This window comes from Mastomys coucha, unplaced genomic scaffold (assembly GCF_008632895.1).
Source record: "Mastomys coucha isolate ucsf_1 unplaced genomic scaffold, UCSF_Mcou_1 pScaffold23, whole genome shotgun sequence".
NCBI lineage: Eukaryota > Metazoa > Chordata > Mammalia > Rodentia > Muridae > Mastomys > Mastomys coucha.
This window is the reverse complement of record NW_022196906.1, coordinates 64,916,196-64,936,070: the sequence shown is the minus strand read 5'-3', so window position 1 is coordinate 64,936,070 and position 19,875 is coordinate 64,916,196. Positions and strand designations below refer to the sequence as shown.

At 44.2% G+C, this 19,875-nt stretch overlaps 1 protein-coding gene across 1 annotated transcript in view; it reads right to left on the bottom strand.

Annotated features, from left to right (window-relative positions):
- Myo1e (myosin IE) overlaps window positions 1-19,875 on the bottom strand; it is a 197,290-nt gene that overhangs the window by 76,230 nt on the left and 101,185 nt on the right. Inside the window, exons 5-8 of the mRNA XM_031345151.1 lie at window positions 10,575-10,662; window positions 7,298-7,387; window positions 5,028-5,159; window positions 2,372-2,506 (exon numbers count right to left, since the gene is read on the bottom strand). Of these exons, the coding sequence (XP_031201011.1) occupies window positions 2,372-2,506; window positions 5,028-5,159; window positions 7,298-7,387; window positions 10,575-10,662 (445 nt within the window). The remainder of the gene's footprint in view (window positions 1-2,371; window positions 2,507-5,027; window positions 5,160-7,297; window positions 7,388-10,574; window positions 10,663-19,875) is intronic.

Genomic DNA, 19,875 nt, shown 5'->3' with positions numbered 1-19,875 from the left:
AGTCACCTTCTCCTGTGTGTGTGTGCATGAGTATGTGTACGTGCCTGTGAATATGGAGGTACATGAGTATGTAGAGGTCAGAGGGTGATGCTAGGTGTGTCTGCCTCATTTGATTTCCATGTTTATTGATTTGAAACATGATATCTCATTAAATGTGGAGCTCTCTGATTTGGCTAGACTAGATGATCAACAAGCCCCAGGGATCCTCCTGGCTGTGCCTCCCCTGAGCAGGGATTACAGTGTATGCTGCCATATATTCCCTCTTCTTCTTCTTCCTCCTCCTCCTCCTCCTCTCCCTCCTCTTCTTCCTTCTCTTCCTTCCCTTTTCCACTTCCTCTTCTTGCCATGGGTTTTGAGAATAAAACTCAGGGCCTCAAGCTTATGTGGCAAGCACTCTGCTGCTGGAGCCATCTCCCTAGCCTTAGAAGCCCTGCTGGAAAGGTGAGTCTGTTTTTAAATACAGTGTGCTCTCTAGGAATACCCTAGACCTCAGAGGACCGCCAAGAGGAAAGACTCAGGGGACAGAAGCCTAGGCACAAGCTTCCAGGCCTGTCCTTTCTGGTGTATCTTTTGGCTGCCAACCCTCCCCAAGGACACCCCCTCCCTCCATTTCTAACCAGCCCAGGAAGTCTTACGTCATCTTCCCCTTTGTGTGGAGGGAGAAGAATAGATTTTATTAGCAGAAACATCTTCTGAACCTACAGACCATTTAAAAGCCAAGTTTCTGAGTCCAGCAAATTAAAATGGCTGAGTTTTGGATTTCTGTAACTTGAGAGAGCTCCTCTCTGGGTCAGTGCTAGACCCTTTGTCCACAGTTTTTTTTTTTTTTTTTTTCCCCTGTTCCTTAAGGCTGTGGCTGAGCAGCCTTGGGACCTAGGATTCATCTGTCTTAACATCCTGACCCTGATGAGCACCACACCAACTCCTTCACACTGATCTCCACTGCTCATTCTGGGTCCCCTCAGTTCTCAGTGGAGGAACAGGCCTGAGCTTGTTGTTGACTCAAAGGACAATGTCAGTGTCAACTTTGAAGGATAAATGGATGACAAGTCTACTTCAGGAATGCTCTAGGCGGGATGATTTAGGTTACTCCTCGCAGGTCACAAACTCTCAAAAATCTAGTGTTATAACCTAGACTATAGCATGTGTATGGTGTGGCCAGTGCTGTGTGAACACAGTGGTGGTTGTCTTTTGACCTCAAAATTCAGAATCAGAAGAGAGAAGGAGATGAAACAAACAGAACCCAAAAAGTGTTTTTTGAACTTTCCATTGTGTTTTATTTTGGGGTTTTGTTTGTTTGTTTGGGTTTTATAAGACAGGGTCTCACTATGTATCCCAGGCTGTCCTGGAAGGGGTTGATGGGATATGCACCACTACACCTGACCAAAACCTATTGTACTGGCTGGTTTTGTGTGTCAACTTGACATAGGCTGGAGTTACCACAGAGAAGGGAGTTTCAGTTGGGGAAGTGCCTTCATGAGATCCAGCTATGGGGCATTTTCTCAATTAGTGATCAAGGGGAAAGGGCCCCTTGTGGGTGGTGCCATCCCTGGGCTGGGGGTCTTGGGTTCTATAAGAGAGCAGGCTGAGCAAGCCATGGGAAGCAAGCCAGTAAGGGACTCCCTCCATGGCCTCTGCATCAGCTCCTGCTTTGTGACCTGCTTGAGTTCCAGTCCTGACTTCCTCTGGTGATCAACAGCAAGATGGAAGTAAGCTGAATAAACCCTTTTCTCCCCAGTTTGCTTCTTGGTCATGATGTTTGTGCAGGAATAGAAACCCTGACTAAGACACCTATTTAGATTTATTTTGAAAATTTTGCCTTTGTGTGTCTGTTTGAGTACATGCTACATGTGTGCAGGCACCCACCGATGCCAGAAAAGAACATGAGTTCTCCTGGAGGTATGAAGTGCCTGATGTAGGTGCTGGAAACAGAACATGGGTTCTCTGTAAGAATTGCAAGCACTCTTACTGCCGAGCCATCTCTCTAGCCCTGAATACTGTTTATGTTCAATTAAGTTCATAAACTGGCTTGTGGCCTTTTCTGAGGGAGAGCTTTCCAAGTATTGGCTGCTCAGCCAACAAGCATGCTAAACTCATCCCCTCAATCGTTTCAGCCTGTTTATCAGGACACTCTTGCTGGAGGCTATTGATAAATTTGCTTTTTCCTCATCTCAAACCATTACCTCAGGAAAAAGTGGGGGGTGTGTGTTCATGGCTCTCCAAAGTGCTGAATTCAGGTTTTCAGAAATGCTTACAGGAGCCGAGGGGGTAGGTTACACTGCTGCCTGCTTTGTTGATCATTACTGTCCTCTGCATCGGTTGACACTCAGGCAGGAGAGAGGAGACAGGCCAGCCTTGTGCCCACACTTACCAGGGTTTCCTGGAAATCCCGCTTGTCATCAATGTCATCAACCTTGTAGGACCCAGAGAGGCTCAGGTAGTAATAATAGTCCATGCTGGTGATCCCAAGGCTTTGCTTCTGCTCTGGAGAGGCACCCTCAATGAGCTGCCACGAGAGCACACAGGATGTGTCAGGACCTAGTCCACAAACCGCCTTGTGGTTCTGGGGCCCACCATCCCTGAGCCCAGGTGGGGAAAACTCCCTAAGCCCATAATCAAAAACTCTCAGTGATTCTAGCCTCCAGATCCGGAGGAAGTTCGAATATCACCTTGGGCTGTAGGTACCCTAGCCCTAGATCAGCCTGCAAGCCCCAGTTTTTGCCATTGTTTCAATGTGTATAGCTGTTGCCTGATATATGTACGTGCACAACATACACACCTAGTGCCTGTGGAGGCCAGAAGAGGGATTGTCAGATCCCCTGAAACTGAGTTATAGATAGATGAAGGTGAGTACTACGTGGGTTCTGGGACCTGAACCTGGTCCTCTGGAAGAGGACTTAACTATCCAGCCATTGCTACAGCCCAACTTGCAGTTCCTAACTCTGATAAGGCTTGAGAGAGATTAGGCTTTCTTCCCATCAGTAAGAGAAATGTATGCCGTGCTTGTGACCCTGTGGAAAGGTAGAATATAAAATAGACCGTGGCCACCGAATTCCTGCCCTCCTTAGCTCTTCTACACTTCTCATGCCAGGATGTGGAGTTCAGAATAGCCATGCATCCTTTCTCTGGCATTCGGAAACTTCCCGACCTGCTGAGTATCCTTAGTTCGCTTCAGGCTTACAGTTCAAGATGAGAGCTCTTAGCTACCATACCTACCACCTGGGACCACGTCGTCCCTACCCAGGACTCTAACCCTCTGAACTGTAAATACAAACAAAATCTTCCATAAGCCACCTTGGTCGTGGTGTTTTTAACCTCAGCAGCGGCAAAGTAGCAGAAACAACCACAAACCACGGTGCCTGGTGTATTCTGTTCTGGAGCTTAGGCATAAGGTCGTGTGCATGCTAGGCAAGCATTCTTTGTGAATCTAAGTATCACTAATCTCCCAGAAGCCTTTTGTCTTCTGTGTACTTCTCGACAAATAGGTACTGAAAGGATTGGTTGCCATCACTGAAGATGCCTGTGTAGCTGAGAGATCAACTGTAAGCTCTTCCCATAAGTTAACCTAGAAATCCTAGAGCCAAACCAAGCCAAAGAGAAACCCCTCCCGGGTGTTTCTTGCCATGGATTACATTTCTATATACCTAGAAACTTTTTCCTAAGTAGCCAAATTGGCAAGATCTAGAGGAACCTGCCTGTGATCTCAGCTACTTGGAGGCTGAGGTAGGAGGACCACAAGTGTGAGGCCTGCCTGGGCTACCAAGTGAGTTCAAGGCCAGCCAGGTAACTTGGAGGCTGTCTCAAAATGAAAGAAGTAAAAAGAGAATGGAGGAAATGGTGGTAGAATGCTTGCCCGGCATAGGGAGGCTATGGCTGAACTCTCCAGTACTGGACAACAACAACAACAACAGCTAACAACTGAACTGGATGGTTGCTAACGCCTGAAACATAACCTAAAAGCATCTTGGGCTAGAGAGATGGCTCAGTGGTTAAGAGCACTGACTGCTCTTGTATAATTCCTGGGTTTTGATCCCAGGATCTACATGGTAGCCTCCAACTATCTTTGACACTCTTATGAATTCCATGGACGTTAGGCATGCATGTGGAATACAGGCATACATGTGGGTAAAGCACTTAAACACATAAAATAAATAAATCTAAAAAAAAAAGGAAACAAAACCATTTTTTGTTTTTTGTTTTTTTGAGACAGGGTTTCTCTGTGTATCCCTGGCTCTCCTGGAACTCACTCTGTAGACCAGGCTGGCCTCAAACTCAGAAATCCATTTGCCTCTGCCTCCCAAGTGCTGGGATTAAAGATGTGCACCACCACTGCCCAGCCCCACAAAACCATTTTTTAAAAGGCATCTTGCCCTGTGCTCTGACCTGGACTCAGCCTGGGTTCTGAGGGTCTGAGTAGGGGCTGGCTGAGCTTGCTCTGAGGTTCTCTAGCCTGAGGGAACACTCTCATCTAATCGTGTACTGGTTGCAAGTATCTGCCCTGGACACTTTGTTCCTATCTCCTGACTTCCTGGCTCAACCCCTCCTCCCATCTCTGCCTAGGGTGCTCCCTCGCTTAGTCTTCCCTGACTTCCTAGGCTCTAAATCTTCCCACACAAATTCCTATTTGGCAAATAATCAAACTAATACTCCTACTTCTGTTTTGAAGCTTGTCAGCAATTTAACGATTGAACTTTAGGGGGATTCGCCTCATTACCCTAATTAGAACTCAACATTCCTTGGGGACTGGGACATTCTCATGTCCCTTCTGTATACCTGCACAGAGCACAGAGGCATCTTTCTGGGCTGGTTCTATTACTGAATCAACCTGAGGGTTGAGGGGGAAATAAACCAATCACATGATTATTCTCCTGTTCTCTTGGGGATCAGAACACAGTCAGAGGGAGTTGGTTCTCTTTTGCCACTTGGTCCCGGGAATTGGACTCTGGGTGCCTGTTTCCTCTGAGCCATCTCTCTGGCCTTCCAGTCTTGTTTTTTAGTAAGGAGAAGGAAAAGTGCTGGAGGAAAACCTGGTAGAATATGTGGAAGCTCCGTTCCCCTGGGTTCCTCATCACCACTCTGGACTTTTCCAGAAGGAAGTTGGAGATCTTGCCACCATCTGGTTCCCCACCTGGACTGAACTGGATTTCAAAGTATTTTCCCTGCAAGAAAATTAGCAATTTCCTTTAACATCCGGAAACCAAAAACACAGTGCTCCAAACAGACTTTGAATACAGTGTATAATTCAAGGAAATTCATTAATGGAAGACATTCTGGATTATTCCCAGCCCTCAACTAGACTTCTTTGCTTTCCTCATGGCAACAATACTGGACAACTTGGCAGTCCCACAATTACAGCAAACAATACCAGAAAATTTGCCAGTCCCATGGTTTTGCATTCAGAGGATCAATCCCTATGGGCAGACTAAATAAGGAGACTACATTCCTCACTCATTCTCTCCCTATCTGTGTTTGTCTGAAGAACAGGACAGAAAACCACATAGCACCAAGGTTGCCACATTGTTCTTCTATCTAGAAGGATATATTAACCTTCAACCAATGGCATCTTGGTTATTATCATTCTCTATAATAATGCTTGCCTATCTAAGAAACAGAAAATGGCATATGGCTTTAAACTTACATTTTTTTAATAATTAGTGAGAGTATCATTTGATGCTGCCAAGCATGGCACACACACACACACACACACACACACACACACAGAGAGAGAGAGAGAGAGAGAGAGAGAGAGAGAAACACAGGGAAAACCTATACTTCCCCCCCTTTTAGGTTTATATGGCTATAAATGCGGGGCCCTTGCTATGTCTAAAGATCAACTGAGTTATCCTCTCAGAATAAAAACCACCTTATAAAGGGAAGGGAAGTCATAACAATGTTTTCCGGCTGTTTTTAGGAAGAGGGGTGTGGGTGGGCAGCGAAAGGGTTAAAGTTCACATATCTATTTTTACAAGGCAGGTTAAGAATGATAATCAGAGGCAGAAAGGTCATGTGGAAAATTCATTCGCAGTGTCTTTCTTCTGTCAGTATCTAGAAAGGTCATTCTAAAACTTCCCAAGTACTGAGCTGAAAAAAAAAAAACTAAGACGAACAAGTAAGAAAAGAAACTGGATTTTCCCCAGATGATGAGGACCGTGAAGCAGGTCTCCCAGGCAGCCATCAGCAAACATGACAATAACAACCTGGGGCCATAGGGAGACTTCTCTTAGAAATAAAACCTTCCATTCTGAATAAAAGCTAAAGCCAACATGGTAGTGGACATCGGCGATCTCAGTGCATGAGGCAGAGACAAGTCATCCTAAGGTACATAGGAAATTTAAGGCTAGCCTGGGCTATACGGGGGAACTGACTCAAAAGAAAACGGATTAAATGTTTTTTCAGTTTTTTGGTTTTTTTTTTTCCCCAAGCTAAGGATTCTCCATGTAGCCCTGGTTATCCTGGAACTCCCTCTGTAGACCAGGCTGGCCTCCAACTCCCAGAGATCTGCCTGCTGCTGAGTGCTGGGATTAAAAGCATACACCACCACCCACTGCCCAGTGTAAATGCTTTTTTTTTCCTTTGAAAGTCCCACCCACTATTTATCTTGAAACAGTCCACTGTCAGCCTCACAGATGGCTCTTGCCTGAGTGCCAGACAGGCTGTACGGTCGAAATAGGACACTAAATCTATAGGCATTTGGTTTTGGTTTTGTAATACATCTTTGGCCTTTTCAAGTGGTCACATTTCAGTACCCCCGCTGCCAAGACTTTCAGTCAGAGACATTTAAGAAAGGCATGCACAGCGCTGCCAGGGTGACCGTGTCCCAAGCCTGGGTGCATGGAGTCAGGAGGCACCAGGACCAGTGGCTCTTCATTCTGTGAGCATTCAGCAAGCAGATTCAGAAATCTGGAGGAGAGGCAGGCAAAGAGGCCTAGGGGAGGAAGGATCTGTCCCAGGGGTTCCCTCAGTCCAAGCGTGCTCCCCTCAGACCCAGCTCCATGGAACAAGTCCCCTCAAACAGGCCTGGATCTCAGGCCTCACCTAATCTTCCCATTTTCTTTTTTCCCTCCAGGTAGCCTGCATGCTTCCCCAGGACCAGGGCAAACCCCCTTCATCAACTGTACGTTTCCTTGTTGGAGTAACTCCAGGGAGGAGCCATTTCTGAGATTGTCTTGTTTTATGTCCAAAGCACAAAACGTAATTTCTGTCAAAGGGTGCACTGCTTAGAAGACTAAAGAGAGATTGAAAAGCCCGCTTCTCAGGATATGGGAAGTGCTCCCGAGCCTGGAATCAGGACACTCACAAATCGGCTGGAGTTATTGTTGCGTACTGTCTTGGCGTTCCCAAAGGCCTCCAGGAGTGGATTGGATTGAAGGATGATGTCCTTGACATGCTATTGTGGCAGACAAGAGAGAGGTTAGGAAAATAATGGATGCTTAGCACACGATGTCGAAGTCAACTTTCCCCAAAGTCCCACTTTCTGAGTATTATTAAAAGGTAAAAGGATCCAGCCATGTATATGTCCTGAGGCATTTTTGGAAAATTCATTTTTTTTTTGCCTTGTTTTATTGAGACAGGATTTTTTCAATGTAGCCCTGTTTGGCCTGGATCTCACTGTGTAGAGCAGGCTGGCCTTAAACTCAGAGAGATGGATCTGCCTCTGTCTTTCAAGTGCTGGGATTAAAGATATACATTCTTATGCCCAGCCGTTTTTTGAAACAGAGTGGCATGTGGCTCAGGCTAGTGTCAAACTTGATATGTAGCTGAAGATGGCTTCGAACCCTAGATCTTCCTGTCTCTACTTCCCAAGAACTGAGACTACAGGCATGTACCACCATGTGTGGTTTATGCAGTGCTGGCGCTCAAAGCCAGGGCTTTGTGTCTGCTAGTCAAGTACACAACCACTGAGCTACTGTTCCTGATGGTAATTTATTCTGGCATGGCCAGAGACCTAAGCCTACTTGTATAACCAGGTTTCCCAACCCTTCTTGGTTTGAAACAGGATCCCAAAGCCACCAGGAACCCAGAATCTACACAGTCCATGATTGGGTTTCCATTCCCTTTGCTGTGGCTGCCTCCTGCACATCTGGGAGTGTTGGTGATCACAGGGAGGAGGAAAGAGAAGCATGAGGAAGGCTCTTTCTCATGTTGCACTCTCTGTTGAATCCTCCCCAACTGTTCCGTTTGCAACAGGAGAGGCAAGACTTATCAAGATGAACCCTCTTCTCCTTCCCAAACATCTATAGAAACACGATCCTGTGTGTCTCCAACTTTAACTGTGCACCAATCACTTGGTGTGTCTTGCTACAATGCAGAGGTAGGTTTGGTACATCTGGGGCAGCGTCTGGGAATCTGGATTTCAAAACAACCCCTGCTCCCAGGGAGCTTTGCAGCCAAGGTTGAGGCTAATCTTCAGGACCCACATGGTGGAGGGAGTGAACCAACTCCCTTAAAGTAGCCCTGTGTTACTGCATCTGAATTCACACTCAGGGCAGCCAGGAGCAACGTCAGATCACGTGACACAGCTCCTGGCCAACAACAGGAGAAGAATTTAGTGTGAACACTCCAGTCCTGTGCCAGACAGACATGAGGCCTCTCAGCTGATAGGGGCTGGTGCTGCAGAGAGGCCTTTGGACAATGACTCACTCCTTGTACGTCTAATTATTCACATGCTATGGTTAAATGTGTTCCAGAAATAACAAGTCTCCTGGCTTGTGCTCCTGAGCTACTGACTAATTTGAAGCCAAGGGTTCTGGATCAATGTCCTCAAAGGAAAACAGGAAGAGAAAAAATCAACATTAACCGTCTGCAGCTTGGCCGCTGGGGCATAGGACATAGCAAAACGGGACTAGACAAAGTTACTAAAACTGACTATGGGAACAAGCCATGTACTCCTATGGTATCCCTCAAATGAACATCCCAGCAGAGAGAATGGCACAAGGCTTGAGGATGCGTTCTGTTCCACACAGGGAGTGATGGTCCCTAGCACTGAGGCAGACTCTGGGTGATTCTCTCCATCCAATCAGATGTAACTCCATTCCTAAGCTGCCTCTCTCCTTTACAACCCAGGGCTGAATAAAAACTTTGTGTTTCTTTGTAGAGTAAATTTGGAATTCATGAATCTTTGCTATTCCTTTTAATCTTCTGTTTGCAAACTCGAAATGACACTTGGTTTCTCTCAGGGAGATAGAAAGAAAAGATTTCGAAGAAATGCCTTATATTATTGTTGTTGTTGTTATTAATCTACTGAAGTGCTGGGGTTAAACAAACTCTGGACAATTGATTCAGACACAGCAGGCATGCATTCTTGCTTTCCTCCTTTTTATCAATTTTTAAAAGGCATCTCATATAGCCCAGGCTGGCCTCAACCGCACTACCCTGAATTCTCTGTCTGCTCCATTCCCTCAGTGCTAGGATATATTCCTGTAATCACTACACTTAGCTGATGCTGGGGATGAAACCTGAGGCTTTGTGCACACTAGGGAGATACTCATGCCCAGCAGGGAAGCCTCCTAACACCGAGTGAGCTACATGCCCAGCTGAAAAGATCAACTTAAACCCTTAAGTGGGGTTCAGGCTACAGCTCAGCTGGTAAAGCGCTTACCCAGCATCCTAGGGCCCTGCTATAGGATGGGTTCCATCCCTAGCACCAAATAACCTGGGTGTGGTGATGCATTCCTATAACCTGAGGTAGAGATAGGAAGTTCAGAAGTTTAAGGCAACTTAGTAAGGTCGCCATCTCAAAAACAAAGATAAAGACGAAGACGTAAAAGAAGAGGACAAGGAGGAGGAAGAAGAGGGAAGATGAGGGAGAGAAGGAGGGAGAGGAGAGGAGGAAAAGGAGGAGGAGGAAGAAGATCTTATTGAGATAGCTGCTATAGACTTGTGCTATTTCATGCTCCTATCAGTAACATAAGCAACTGTGTCCCAACAATTTTCTGGCAATGTTTATAGGAACAGGAGCTCTGACAAGCTGATAGGGATAATAATAATAACGGTTAATAATAATAATAATAGTAATATAATAATAATAATAATAATAATAATAATAATAATATTATAGTGGGGGTTTTGTTTGCTTGCTTTGTTGAGAGCGAGACTCATACAGCCCAGGCTAACCTTGAACTTGCTGTGTAGTCAGGAACGGTATTGAACTTCTGATCTTCCTGTTTCTACCTGTACATGCTGGGATTACAAGCATGAACCTTCTTGCCTGATTTATGTGGTGCTGGGCATGGAACAGGCTTTGTGAACTCAGGGGAGCATTCTACCAACTGGGCTAGATCCCCAGTCCCAGTTTTGATGTAGTTGTAATAAAAATGTCTGTTTTTCATGTTTGATAAATAATGTATACTTTCTTTCACCTGAACTGTCTTTCATGTCTCTCATTCTCCAGTTGGACCACAGCCCCTTTGATTGATTTGTAGGGGCTCATTATATATTAGACATGCCAATGCGGAAACATACAATTTCTTTGCACATTTTATGTACAAAATAAATTCTTTTCAAAGCTACAGAACGATCAAAAGCCCACCCCGTCAAAGCTACAAATGAAGCCCCTGACTGCACCACAGACTTACCTGGACCTTGGGGCCTCCTCCGGACACTCTGGAGACGTAGCTCATGATGTACTTGGCAGCGACTGTCTTCCCAGCACCACTTTCACCGCTAAGGAAAGAAAGACAAACACCCATCTATGAAATGGTTCTGCCACCTCCTTTAGCCACCGTCTCCGAATGAACAAACTGCAGAGAAACCCGGAAGAAAGGAACTCAGGTATGTGTGCCAGGGAGGGGAGGAGCATGATGCTAGTTGACAGCAGGACCAGCTCACCCCTCTGACCCGGGGAAGCGTGGCCTAGACAGAACATTTATCATTGCCATCGTGCAGAGGATGGATAGTTGAGTTTTCTAATTGTCCAATACAGAAAGCACGATTAGGAAACTATAAAGCCCCATTTTTTTTTTTCAAAATATTAGCAGAGATTTTGATCAAGGTAAGGCAACAACGGGAGAGCTGTTTGTTTCAGATAATTATTTTTCACCCTTTTTGTTATGCTATGTTACTTTTGTGTATGTGTGTATATATATATATATATACACACATATATATGTATATATATATAACTACATATACATAGGTATATATAAATATAAATATACATATGCAAAAACAGGCACTCAGGCTTCCGCCTCTGCCTTGATGTGATGCAAGTTTCCTTATTTTAGAAATGCTAAAATTAAATGATGAGGTAATATTAATCACATCCTGAGAAACAAAGACTACCTTCCGCTGGGTGGCCTGACTGCACAGCAATAGCCTTTTGTTTATAGTCTGCTCTCCAAAAATCCCCATTCTTCCCTCAAAATCCCCCTGAATTCATATAATGACCTCAATCCAAAACATGCTCAATTCCATCTGAAGTCTCATCTCTCTGTGGCCAGCCGTGGTGTTGCCAGAATCAAGTTTGTGAAAGAAACCCACATCTATAAAAGGACATATGCTCTCGGTGGTCAAGAAATTGGAGGCCCACATCTTATGTTCTGCGAAACTCAGTCTAGTTGATGGCAACAAATGTTGCCAATTGTATAACAGCCACCATCGTCAGAGAAGCTGTGACTACTTACAAGCAGCCTTCGAGAGCCTGCCTGTAAGTGTTGGTTCCTGCATAGTAGTCGGTGGGTCATTGAATCGTCACCTGCATTCCAGGGCTCCTCTCCTTCCCAGCTGTATGTGATTTTGCCCCAGCTGTAGTAGGCCTCACAGACACTCTATTTGATGACTTGCTTTATTAAGTTGAAACAATGTAAACACTGAAGAACTTTAGAAAAAGGAAGTGTAACATCACAGAAACGGTTAAAATCATTATGAAATAATTACAAACCAGGCAACTAGAGCTTAACAGCAACAATGTATCTGCAACAGGCTGATAACAATGTGAAAACAGGACAAGAAGAAGAAAGGCCAGGATAACTGGAAAAGATACTACTTGGTCCTAGTTTGCTCTGTTGCTGTGATAACACGTCACTACAAAAATCATCTTAGGGAGGATAACGTCTATTTGGTTTACAAGTCAAAATCTAGAGGTGCCTGGAGGCAGGAGCTCAAGCAGAGACCACAGATGAGTGCTGCTCATTGGCTTGCTCTCCAGGGCTTGCTCAGTTTGCTTTCTTTTATATCCCAGAACCACCTGCCCAGGGGTGGCACCATTCAGTGAGCTGGTCCCTCCCACATCCATCATTAATAAAGAAAATGCCCCATAGGCATGCCTATAGATTATCTGAGGAAAGCATCTTTTTAGTTGAGGTTGCTCTTTCCAGATGACTCTGGCTTGTGCCAGCTGACAAAATAACTGGCACAGACTTGTTAGGAGGCTGCTCTATAAATGACTCTTTTCTCTTCAGCTGTGATTTGTCTTTAAGCTTTTTATGGTGCTGAGCCTTGATCCCCGAGTTTCATGCATGCTAACAACTGTTCTATGAATGAGCTACGAACACAGTCCTGGTCCTGATGTGATTCCTTCCATCTTTTCTCTTTCTTTAAAGAATTATTTTATTCTTAACTATGTGTATGTGTGGGTGTGTGCGTGTGAGTGCAGTGGCAATGGTGGCCAGAAGAGGGCATCAGAATCCCCTAAAGCTAAGGTTAACAGGTAGTTAAGAGTCACCCAACACGAGGGCTGGGAACTGAACTTGGATCTGAGAGAACAGTACACACTCTTAACCACAGGGCCAGCTCTCAAGCTCCTATGATTTTCTCAATGCTTACATTTTATTTTTATGGTTCGTGTGTGTGTGTGTGTGTGTGTGTGTGTGTGTGTATGTGTGTGTACCAGAGGATGATGTAAGAATGTTTTTTTCCATTACTTTCCACCTTTTTTTTTTTTGAGACAGGGTCTCTAACTGAACCCATAGCCTACGACTGAATAGATAGGCTGCCTGGCTCCTGAGCTCTAGGGATCTGCCTGTCTCCTACCCACTCCCTGTGCTTGGGTTACAGAGGGCTTACCACTATGCCTGGCACTTAACATTTTTTGTTTTTGAGGCAATTAACTATGTATTTTATATTTTTTTAAAAACATCTTTCCCACCCTCAAAAAGAAGAATCACCCCACAATGATAATGAATATTCATCACTTTTATTATGCTATTATTCAATTTTTTATATATCACCATGACTAATCAGATTTCTGGTAAGTTTGCACTTCTGTATTCATAATTACTTAAAATAGGGCTGGTGAGATGGCTCAGCGGGGAAGAGCACAGACTGCTCTTCGGAAGGTCATGAGTTCAAATCCCAGGAACCACATGGTGGCTCACAACCACCCATAATGAGATCTGATGCCCTTGTCTGGTGCGTCTGAAGACAGCTACAGTGTACAGCTACAGTGTACTTACATACAATAAATAAATAAATCTTTAAAAAAATTACTTAAAATAGGCCTTAAGAGAGGAAAACACAGCAATCCTAGCAGAATTACAAAATAGAAGTCTATCCCACAACAGTGCCCTTGTTTAATAGTGTGACCAGACACAAAATACTGTGTCTCCTAAAAAATATTTTTACATAGGGTAGGGGGAACTCATGCCATGATGTACATGTGAAACTCAGAAGTTAGAAGTCAGGGGGCAATCTGAGGGAGTTGTTCTCTCCTTCAATTCTGAGGGTTCCGGTGATCAAAGCATTTTTGAGGACTGAACTGTCTCCCAGACTTGACCAAGTGTTGTATCGTTGTTTGAAACAAAACAGCACAACTGTAACAGAGAGCAAGTAACTCTTTTCATGTATTAAAATAAGTATGTCAGGCCCCAAAATAGGACATCCACATTCTCAGGAGCTGTGATTTCTTTTCTAAGCAATTTAAAATAATTAGTTCTGGCTAAACATTGATCTGAATGCTCGTTTCTTGGTTTCAGTTTATAGGCACTTAAAGGGACATTTTATTGATCACAGCCGGTAGTGTGCTTAAAATAACGGCACAATAATGGAATCTTCCATAATTACCGAAGCTTATTGTATATCTAACCATATTTGTACTGGCCTGTTGGGAGGGGAAAGCCCTATCTAAACTGAAAAGTCTATGAAGACATCAGACATTCTACAGCACACTACCGCTATCACGGCTCACTCTGCAGCTCATGGCAGTCATCGCAATTGGCATTGTCTGTGCTTACTGACAACCTTGCCTAATTCCATCATTTTGCTTGACTTGCAGGGAGAAAGGGCAGAAAATAACAAAAGCTCATCCAGGAATGTTGGTGCACACCTGGAATCTCAGCCCGGGGCCTGCTGCAGGAGGATCAAATTCTCTGAGAGTCTGGGATATATGACAAGACTTTGTCTCAAAAAAGCAAATACACCAACAAACCAACCAAGTGCTAGGGATGTAGCTCAGTAGGAGAGCGCTCGCCTCACATGTTGTCCTAGTTAGAGTTGCTATTGCTGAGATAAACACTGTGACCGAAAGCAACTTGGGGAGGAAAGAGTTTATTTGGCGGGTGATGTCACATGGTTATCCATCACTAAAGGAAGAGAGGACAGGAACGGAAACTGGACAGGAACCTGGAGGCAGGAGCTGATGCAGAGATCATGGAGGAGTGCTGCTTATTTACTTGCTCAGCCTGCTTTCTTATAAAGCCCAGGACTACCTGCCCAGGGATGGCAGCATCCACAATGGGCCAGGCCCTCCCGCACTGATCACTAATTATGAAAATGCCCTATAAGCAAATTTGCAGTCTGATCTTATGAAGGCAATTCCTTCATAATTTGAATTCCGGGCAATTCAAATTCCCTTTCCTTAGATGACCCTAACTCATATCAAGGTGATATAAAACTAGCCTGCACACATGCCAAAGGCCCCGGATTTGATTCCCAATGCTAGAAGAAAAAAAGAAATTCTTTATAGATTAGGAACACGGGGGCTGGCAAGAGAGCTTAGCAGGTAAGGCATTTGTTGCCAAGCCTGAGTTCAATCTCTGGGACATAGAGTGGAAGGAGAAAACTAACACCTACGATTTGTCTTCTGGCCTCCACACACTTGCCGTGGCATACATGCACACACACAGGTGCACAATAGATGAGTACAATTGTATTAAGAAGAGGGCTGGAGAGATGGCTCAGTGGTTAAGAGCACTGGCTGCTCTTCCAGAGGTCCTAAGTTCAATTCCCAGCAACCACATGGTGGCTCACAACCATCTGTAATGGGGTCTGTTGCCCTCTTCTGGTGTGTCTGAAGACAGCTACAGTGTACTCACATACATAAAATAAGTAAATAAATCTTTAAAAAAAAAAAGTAAAGAAAATCCATTGATGATCCTTAACTTACTCTGATGATCTAGCAGAACCCTCAGAGTATTTAAATAATTATCATGTTCCAGATTCTTCTCTGACCTCAGGATTCTAACCTCCAAGAGCAGTTTCTAGACTCGGAACTCTTAACTAGTATAGTACCCCAGTTTATTCTCAGCGGACTGGGGATCAGCCTGGCAATTCAAAATCAAAGTGGAGACAAACATCACAGGAGATACCGATCCAAATAATACAATGCCTGTGCGTTAGCTGTGGAAATCAACACTTTAGCCATTTATAATGTTTGTTAATAACTGGATTCAGGGGACTGTCACCATTTTTGTGAGTCAGGCCATTCCTTGCTTACGAAGCTCTCAGTTCTCTTAAGTCACTCTAGCAAGTGTGAAAGCATTTCTCCCTTCTCGTTGCTCACATCCTGACTGCTGGGAGGGGCCCTCTCCATTCTAGGTCTCCAAAATCTCTCTGTACTGTTCTTCCATAGCTGCTGCTTCCCTGCAGCTCACTGGATGAATGCCAACGAGGTGTATTTTGTGTCTGTGTTTTAGGAAAGATAAGGTGAAGCGGTAACCATGCATGCATTTTGTCCCAACACTACAGGGCTGAGGCCCCTCTTCTTGCTGAAGTGATGAGAGATGCTACGGCTTTAGCTTAAGATGAGCTTGGGGCCTCCTGGGGAATCTTTTTTTTTTTTGTTTGTTTGTTTTTTTGTTTTTTTGTATTTTTGAGACAGGGTTTCTCTGTGTAGCTCTTGGCCACCCTGAAACTTACTCTGTAGACCAGGCTGGCCTCAAACTCAGAAATCTGCCTGCCTCTGCCTCCCAAGTGCTAGGATTAGAGGTAAGTGCCACCACTGCCCGGCCTTGGGGATCTTTTTATATCCCTTAATGTAGATGAAAAGATACTTGTTTTTATTTTTATTTATTTGTGTATGTGTATACCACATGTGTTCAGGAGGTCTCAGAGGCCAGAAGAGGGCATCAGATCCTGTGGTTACAGGTAATTGCAAACCACTTGATATGGTTCCTGGGAATCTAAGCCAGGTCCTCTGGAAGAGTGGCAAATGTTCTAGACTACTGAGACATCCCTATTCCACCCAAGGCATCAAAGCAAATTGGGTTGATAACAGTGAGATGACAGGATTAAGAATTTCAGGGACTTGTGGGTGTCACTGAATGGAGTCTCTGTTAGAAAAAGATCCTAAAACCAAATAACTAACTGAGGTAGGAATGTTAGCTAGGAGGGACATATGTGTATGTGTGTGTGTGTGTGTATGTGTGTATGTATGGTGTACATGTGTGTGTGAGCTCTGGGGTCCAACTGCTTCCCATGCCCATTGTTAAGGTTACAGATGTGTGTGACCATGCACTCTTTTTATACAGGTGCTGGGGATCGAAACTCAGGTCCCTGCTTGCTCCACAGGTACTTTACTGAGCCACCTCCTCAGCTCCAGATGGTCAAATTTTTGACAGCTCTTGAGTCTTCACTGATATGTACCCACTTAAGCAAATCTACTAGAAATATTATCTTCCCCGCAGTTGGAGCAAACACCTAGCGGCCTGGGTTACTGTGATCAGAAGCCTAGATAACTTTGCAGGAATAGAAAGTCACAGCAAAAGAGGGTTCTGCACAGCCCTTTCCAACGGTTCTGTTCAGATTCCTTTCCTGAAAGCCCTTGGGGCCTGAGACTGACATCAGTCAGATGTGACATGCCTTTCTGTTGGGTACCTGGGAAGTTCTGGGATTGTGGAGAGAAGGATCCTCTCTCAGACCTTGAAATCACACTAGAATATAAACCCTCAAATATGTTCTATGCAGTAAAGTGCTAAAACATAGATAGATAGGCCTGCTGCCACCCTGAGCAGATAATATAGAAAATGTACTAACATGCTGGGCAAAGTGTGCCCAAGATAATAGTTAACAGTGCTGCTCTCCCCCAATCCCAAGTACCCAGGGAGTTAATGCTATCAGACACACAGAAATTTCAAGTCTGCCAAGAAAGCAGCTCTGTGGCAAGGTTCACCTTGATCAGCCCAATAAACAGGAAGGGTGAAGTGGAAATTTCTGGTTTCGTTGAGCCTGATGTTTAGTCTGAAGATCAAGTTTAAATCCTCAGTTGGCTTCTTGCTATATATAAAATTCCCTTTGATGTTGCTAAAAGATAGTTCACATCAGTTTTGAATAGCTTAGAGAGATATTTAATTCCTTATTAACCTTTCTTATGTTCTTCTAACTTATTAGTCCCTGCTTTAAATTTTTTATCTGTTTTTATTTTATGTAGATGAGCATTTGCCTGCATTTATGTACCACATATGTGCCTGGTGCTCTTTTAGACCAGAAGAAATTGTCAGATCTCCTGGACCTGGAATTACAGATGGCAAGCCGTCATGTGCATTCTAGGAATCAAACTTGGGTCCTCTGCAAGAGCAGCCCCTACTCTTTAACTGCTGAGCCATCTTTCTAGCTCCCAGCAGTCTCTGATTTTTAAATGCAGCAAGGAAGGCTTGCATAAGTTATGCACCTGAAAGAGAAGAGCAAAACAGCATCCATCCCCAGAGTCATCCCAGAGATCTTTTCAAGGCATGCTGGGCTGCAACAGTTATTTACCAACTACACCAACACAGGCTAGCTCAAAGCAGCAGAGAAAGGGTGGTCTGAAGTGGGGTCGTCCTGGCTCACATCACAGCATGGCTACACTCTAAATGTAAGATGTTTCATGTGTTTCTTTATCTGAGATTCAGTTTCTTAATCTGTCGAAGAGGGATAGGATAACTAGTTGGCCACATTGTTAAGAAGATTAAAAATTGTATCATTAGAACTAGGAAGCAAGAGGACCATTCCCAAAACCCACAGAAAAAAGCTAGAACAAGACCAAGTAAAAAAACAGCTTGGTGGCATGTGCTTATAATCCCAGGGCTGGGGATATGGAAAAAGGCTCACTGGCTAGCCAGTCTTACCTACTGATGGAGAGACCTTGTTTCAAAAAAGACAAGGTGGACAGCATCTGAGGAATGACACTTGAAACTGACCTCTGGCCTTCACATTCATGCCAACATATGTACAAGTACATATTAGTGCACACATATGCTCACTCATGCCAACATATGCACATATACGTATCAGAGCACACATATGCTCACACATATGAGACATTTAATGTGACTGAGATAATGTTAAGTCGCAGACCTCCTCAACTAAAGGAATCTTTAGAACCATACAAGCTTAAAGGTAAATGAAGAGAGCCCCAGATGCAGATCTCTGTTCTTTAAATCCACAGACAATGGCACTTCTCAACCATCTCTTTTAGTCAGAGGCAGAAGCGGACAAGGCCCACTAGAGAGACAGTGAGCCTCAAATGTTAATGCTGCCGGAATAAACAAGACTTGCGTGGGCCACCAGAAACCCAGGGGAGCCTGGAAAAGGGTCCCAGTGATAATAATAAAAGGCTCTTGAAATACATCAAAGACAGGAAGGCAGCTTGAGAATCCAGGAGATGAGACGTTTGATGATGTAGAAGCCAAGAGCCGAGCAGACACAGCCACATATTAGAGGCATCTCACTGTGGGGTTTTTGTTTGTTGTTGTTTGGTTGGTTTTTGTTACTTGTTATCAGTGCAAATGCTAGTGAAGCCCAAATACAAAATATCTTTTCAAGCAGGTAGGTCGACAACCTTAGGTCCAGATTAGCAGCTAGCTCCTGCTCTACTCATTACCAATCAGTCAGCAATCCTTTCAAAATATGTCTTTGTAAAGTCTTCTTTTTTTTTTTTTTTTTTTTTTTTTTTGCTTTTTTGGAAACAGGGTCTTATTATACAGCCCAGCTTGACCTGGAACTAGCTATACAGACCAGGTTAGCTTCAAATTCACAAAGATCTGCCTTCCTCTGCCTCTGGAGGGCTGCAATTAAAGGCATATGTGACCATTTCTGCCCCAGCTGTACTAATTACTTTTAAAGGCAGGGAGAAGCAAGGTGGGTGAGGTGACTTACTCCGGTAAATGCATTTGCTGCCAATCCTGAAGACTGGAGTTGATCCCTGGGACCCATATGGTGGAAAAAGAAAACTAATTCCTAAAAGTTGTCCTCTGTGTGCCAAGTGCATGCATGCAACCTTTCCCCGCTGACATGTACATAAAACAAATAAGTTTAAAATGGGGGTGCTGGCAATATAACTCAGGTGGTAGAAAGCTTTCCCAGAATGCCCTGGGTTTGGTGCCAGCCCACATAAATCAAGCACGATGATAGCACATGCCTATAATCTAAGTGCTAGGGAGCTGGAGGCAGAAGCATCAGGAGTTCAAAGTCAGCCTCAGCTTCAGAGTGGGTTCAAAGTCAGACTGTGCTACATGAGACCTTATATCAAACAAACAAATAGAAAAATCAGGACATACACAGAATACATACGTTGTAAGGAGACTTGGCCAACCGTTATTGGATTCATTAAAGACAGACACCCTAGTCTTCAGAAACACTTAAGGATATTTTAGAAAAATGAAACAATAACAAATGTGATGTATGCTCTTGAATGGACATCTGAGTTCTTTTTGTTTGGTTAGTTTTTTTGTTTTTTTTTTTGTT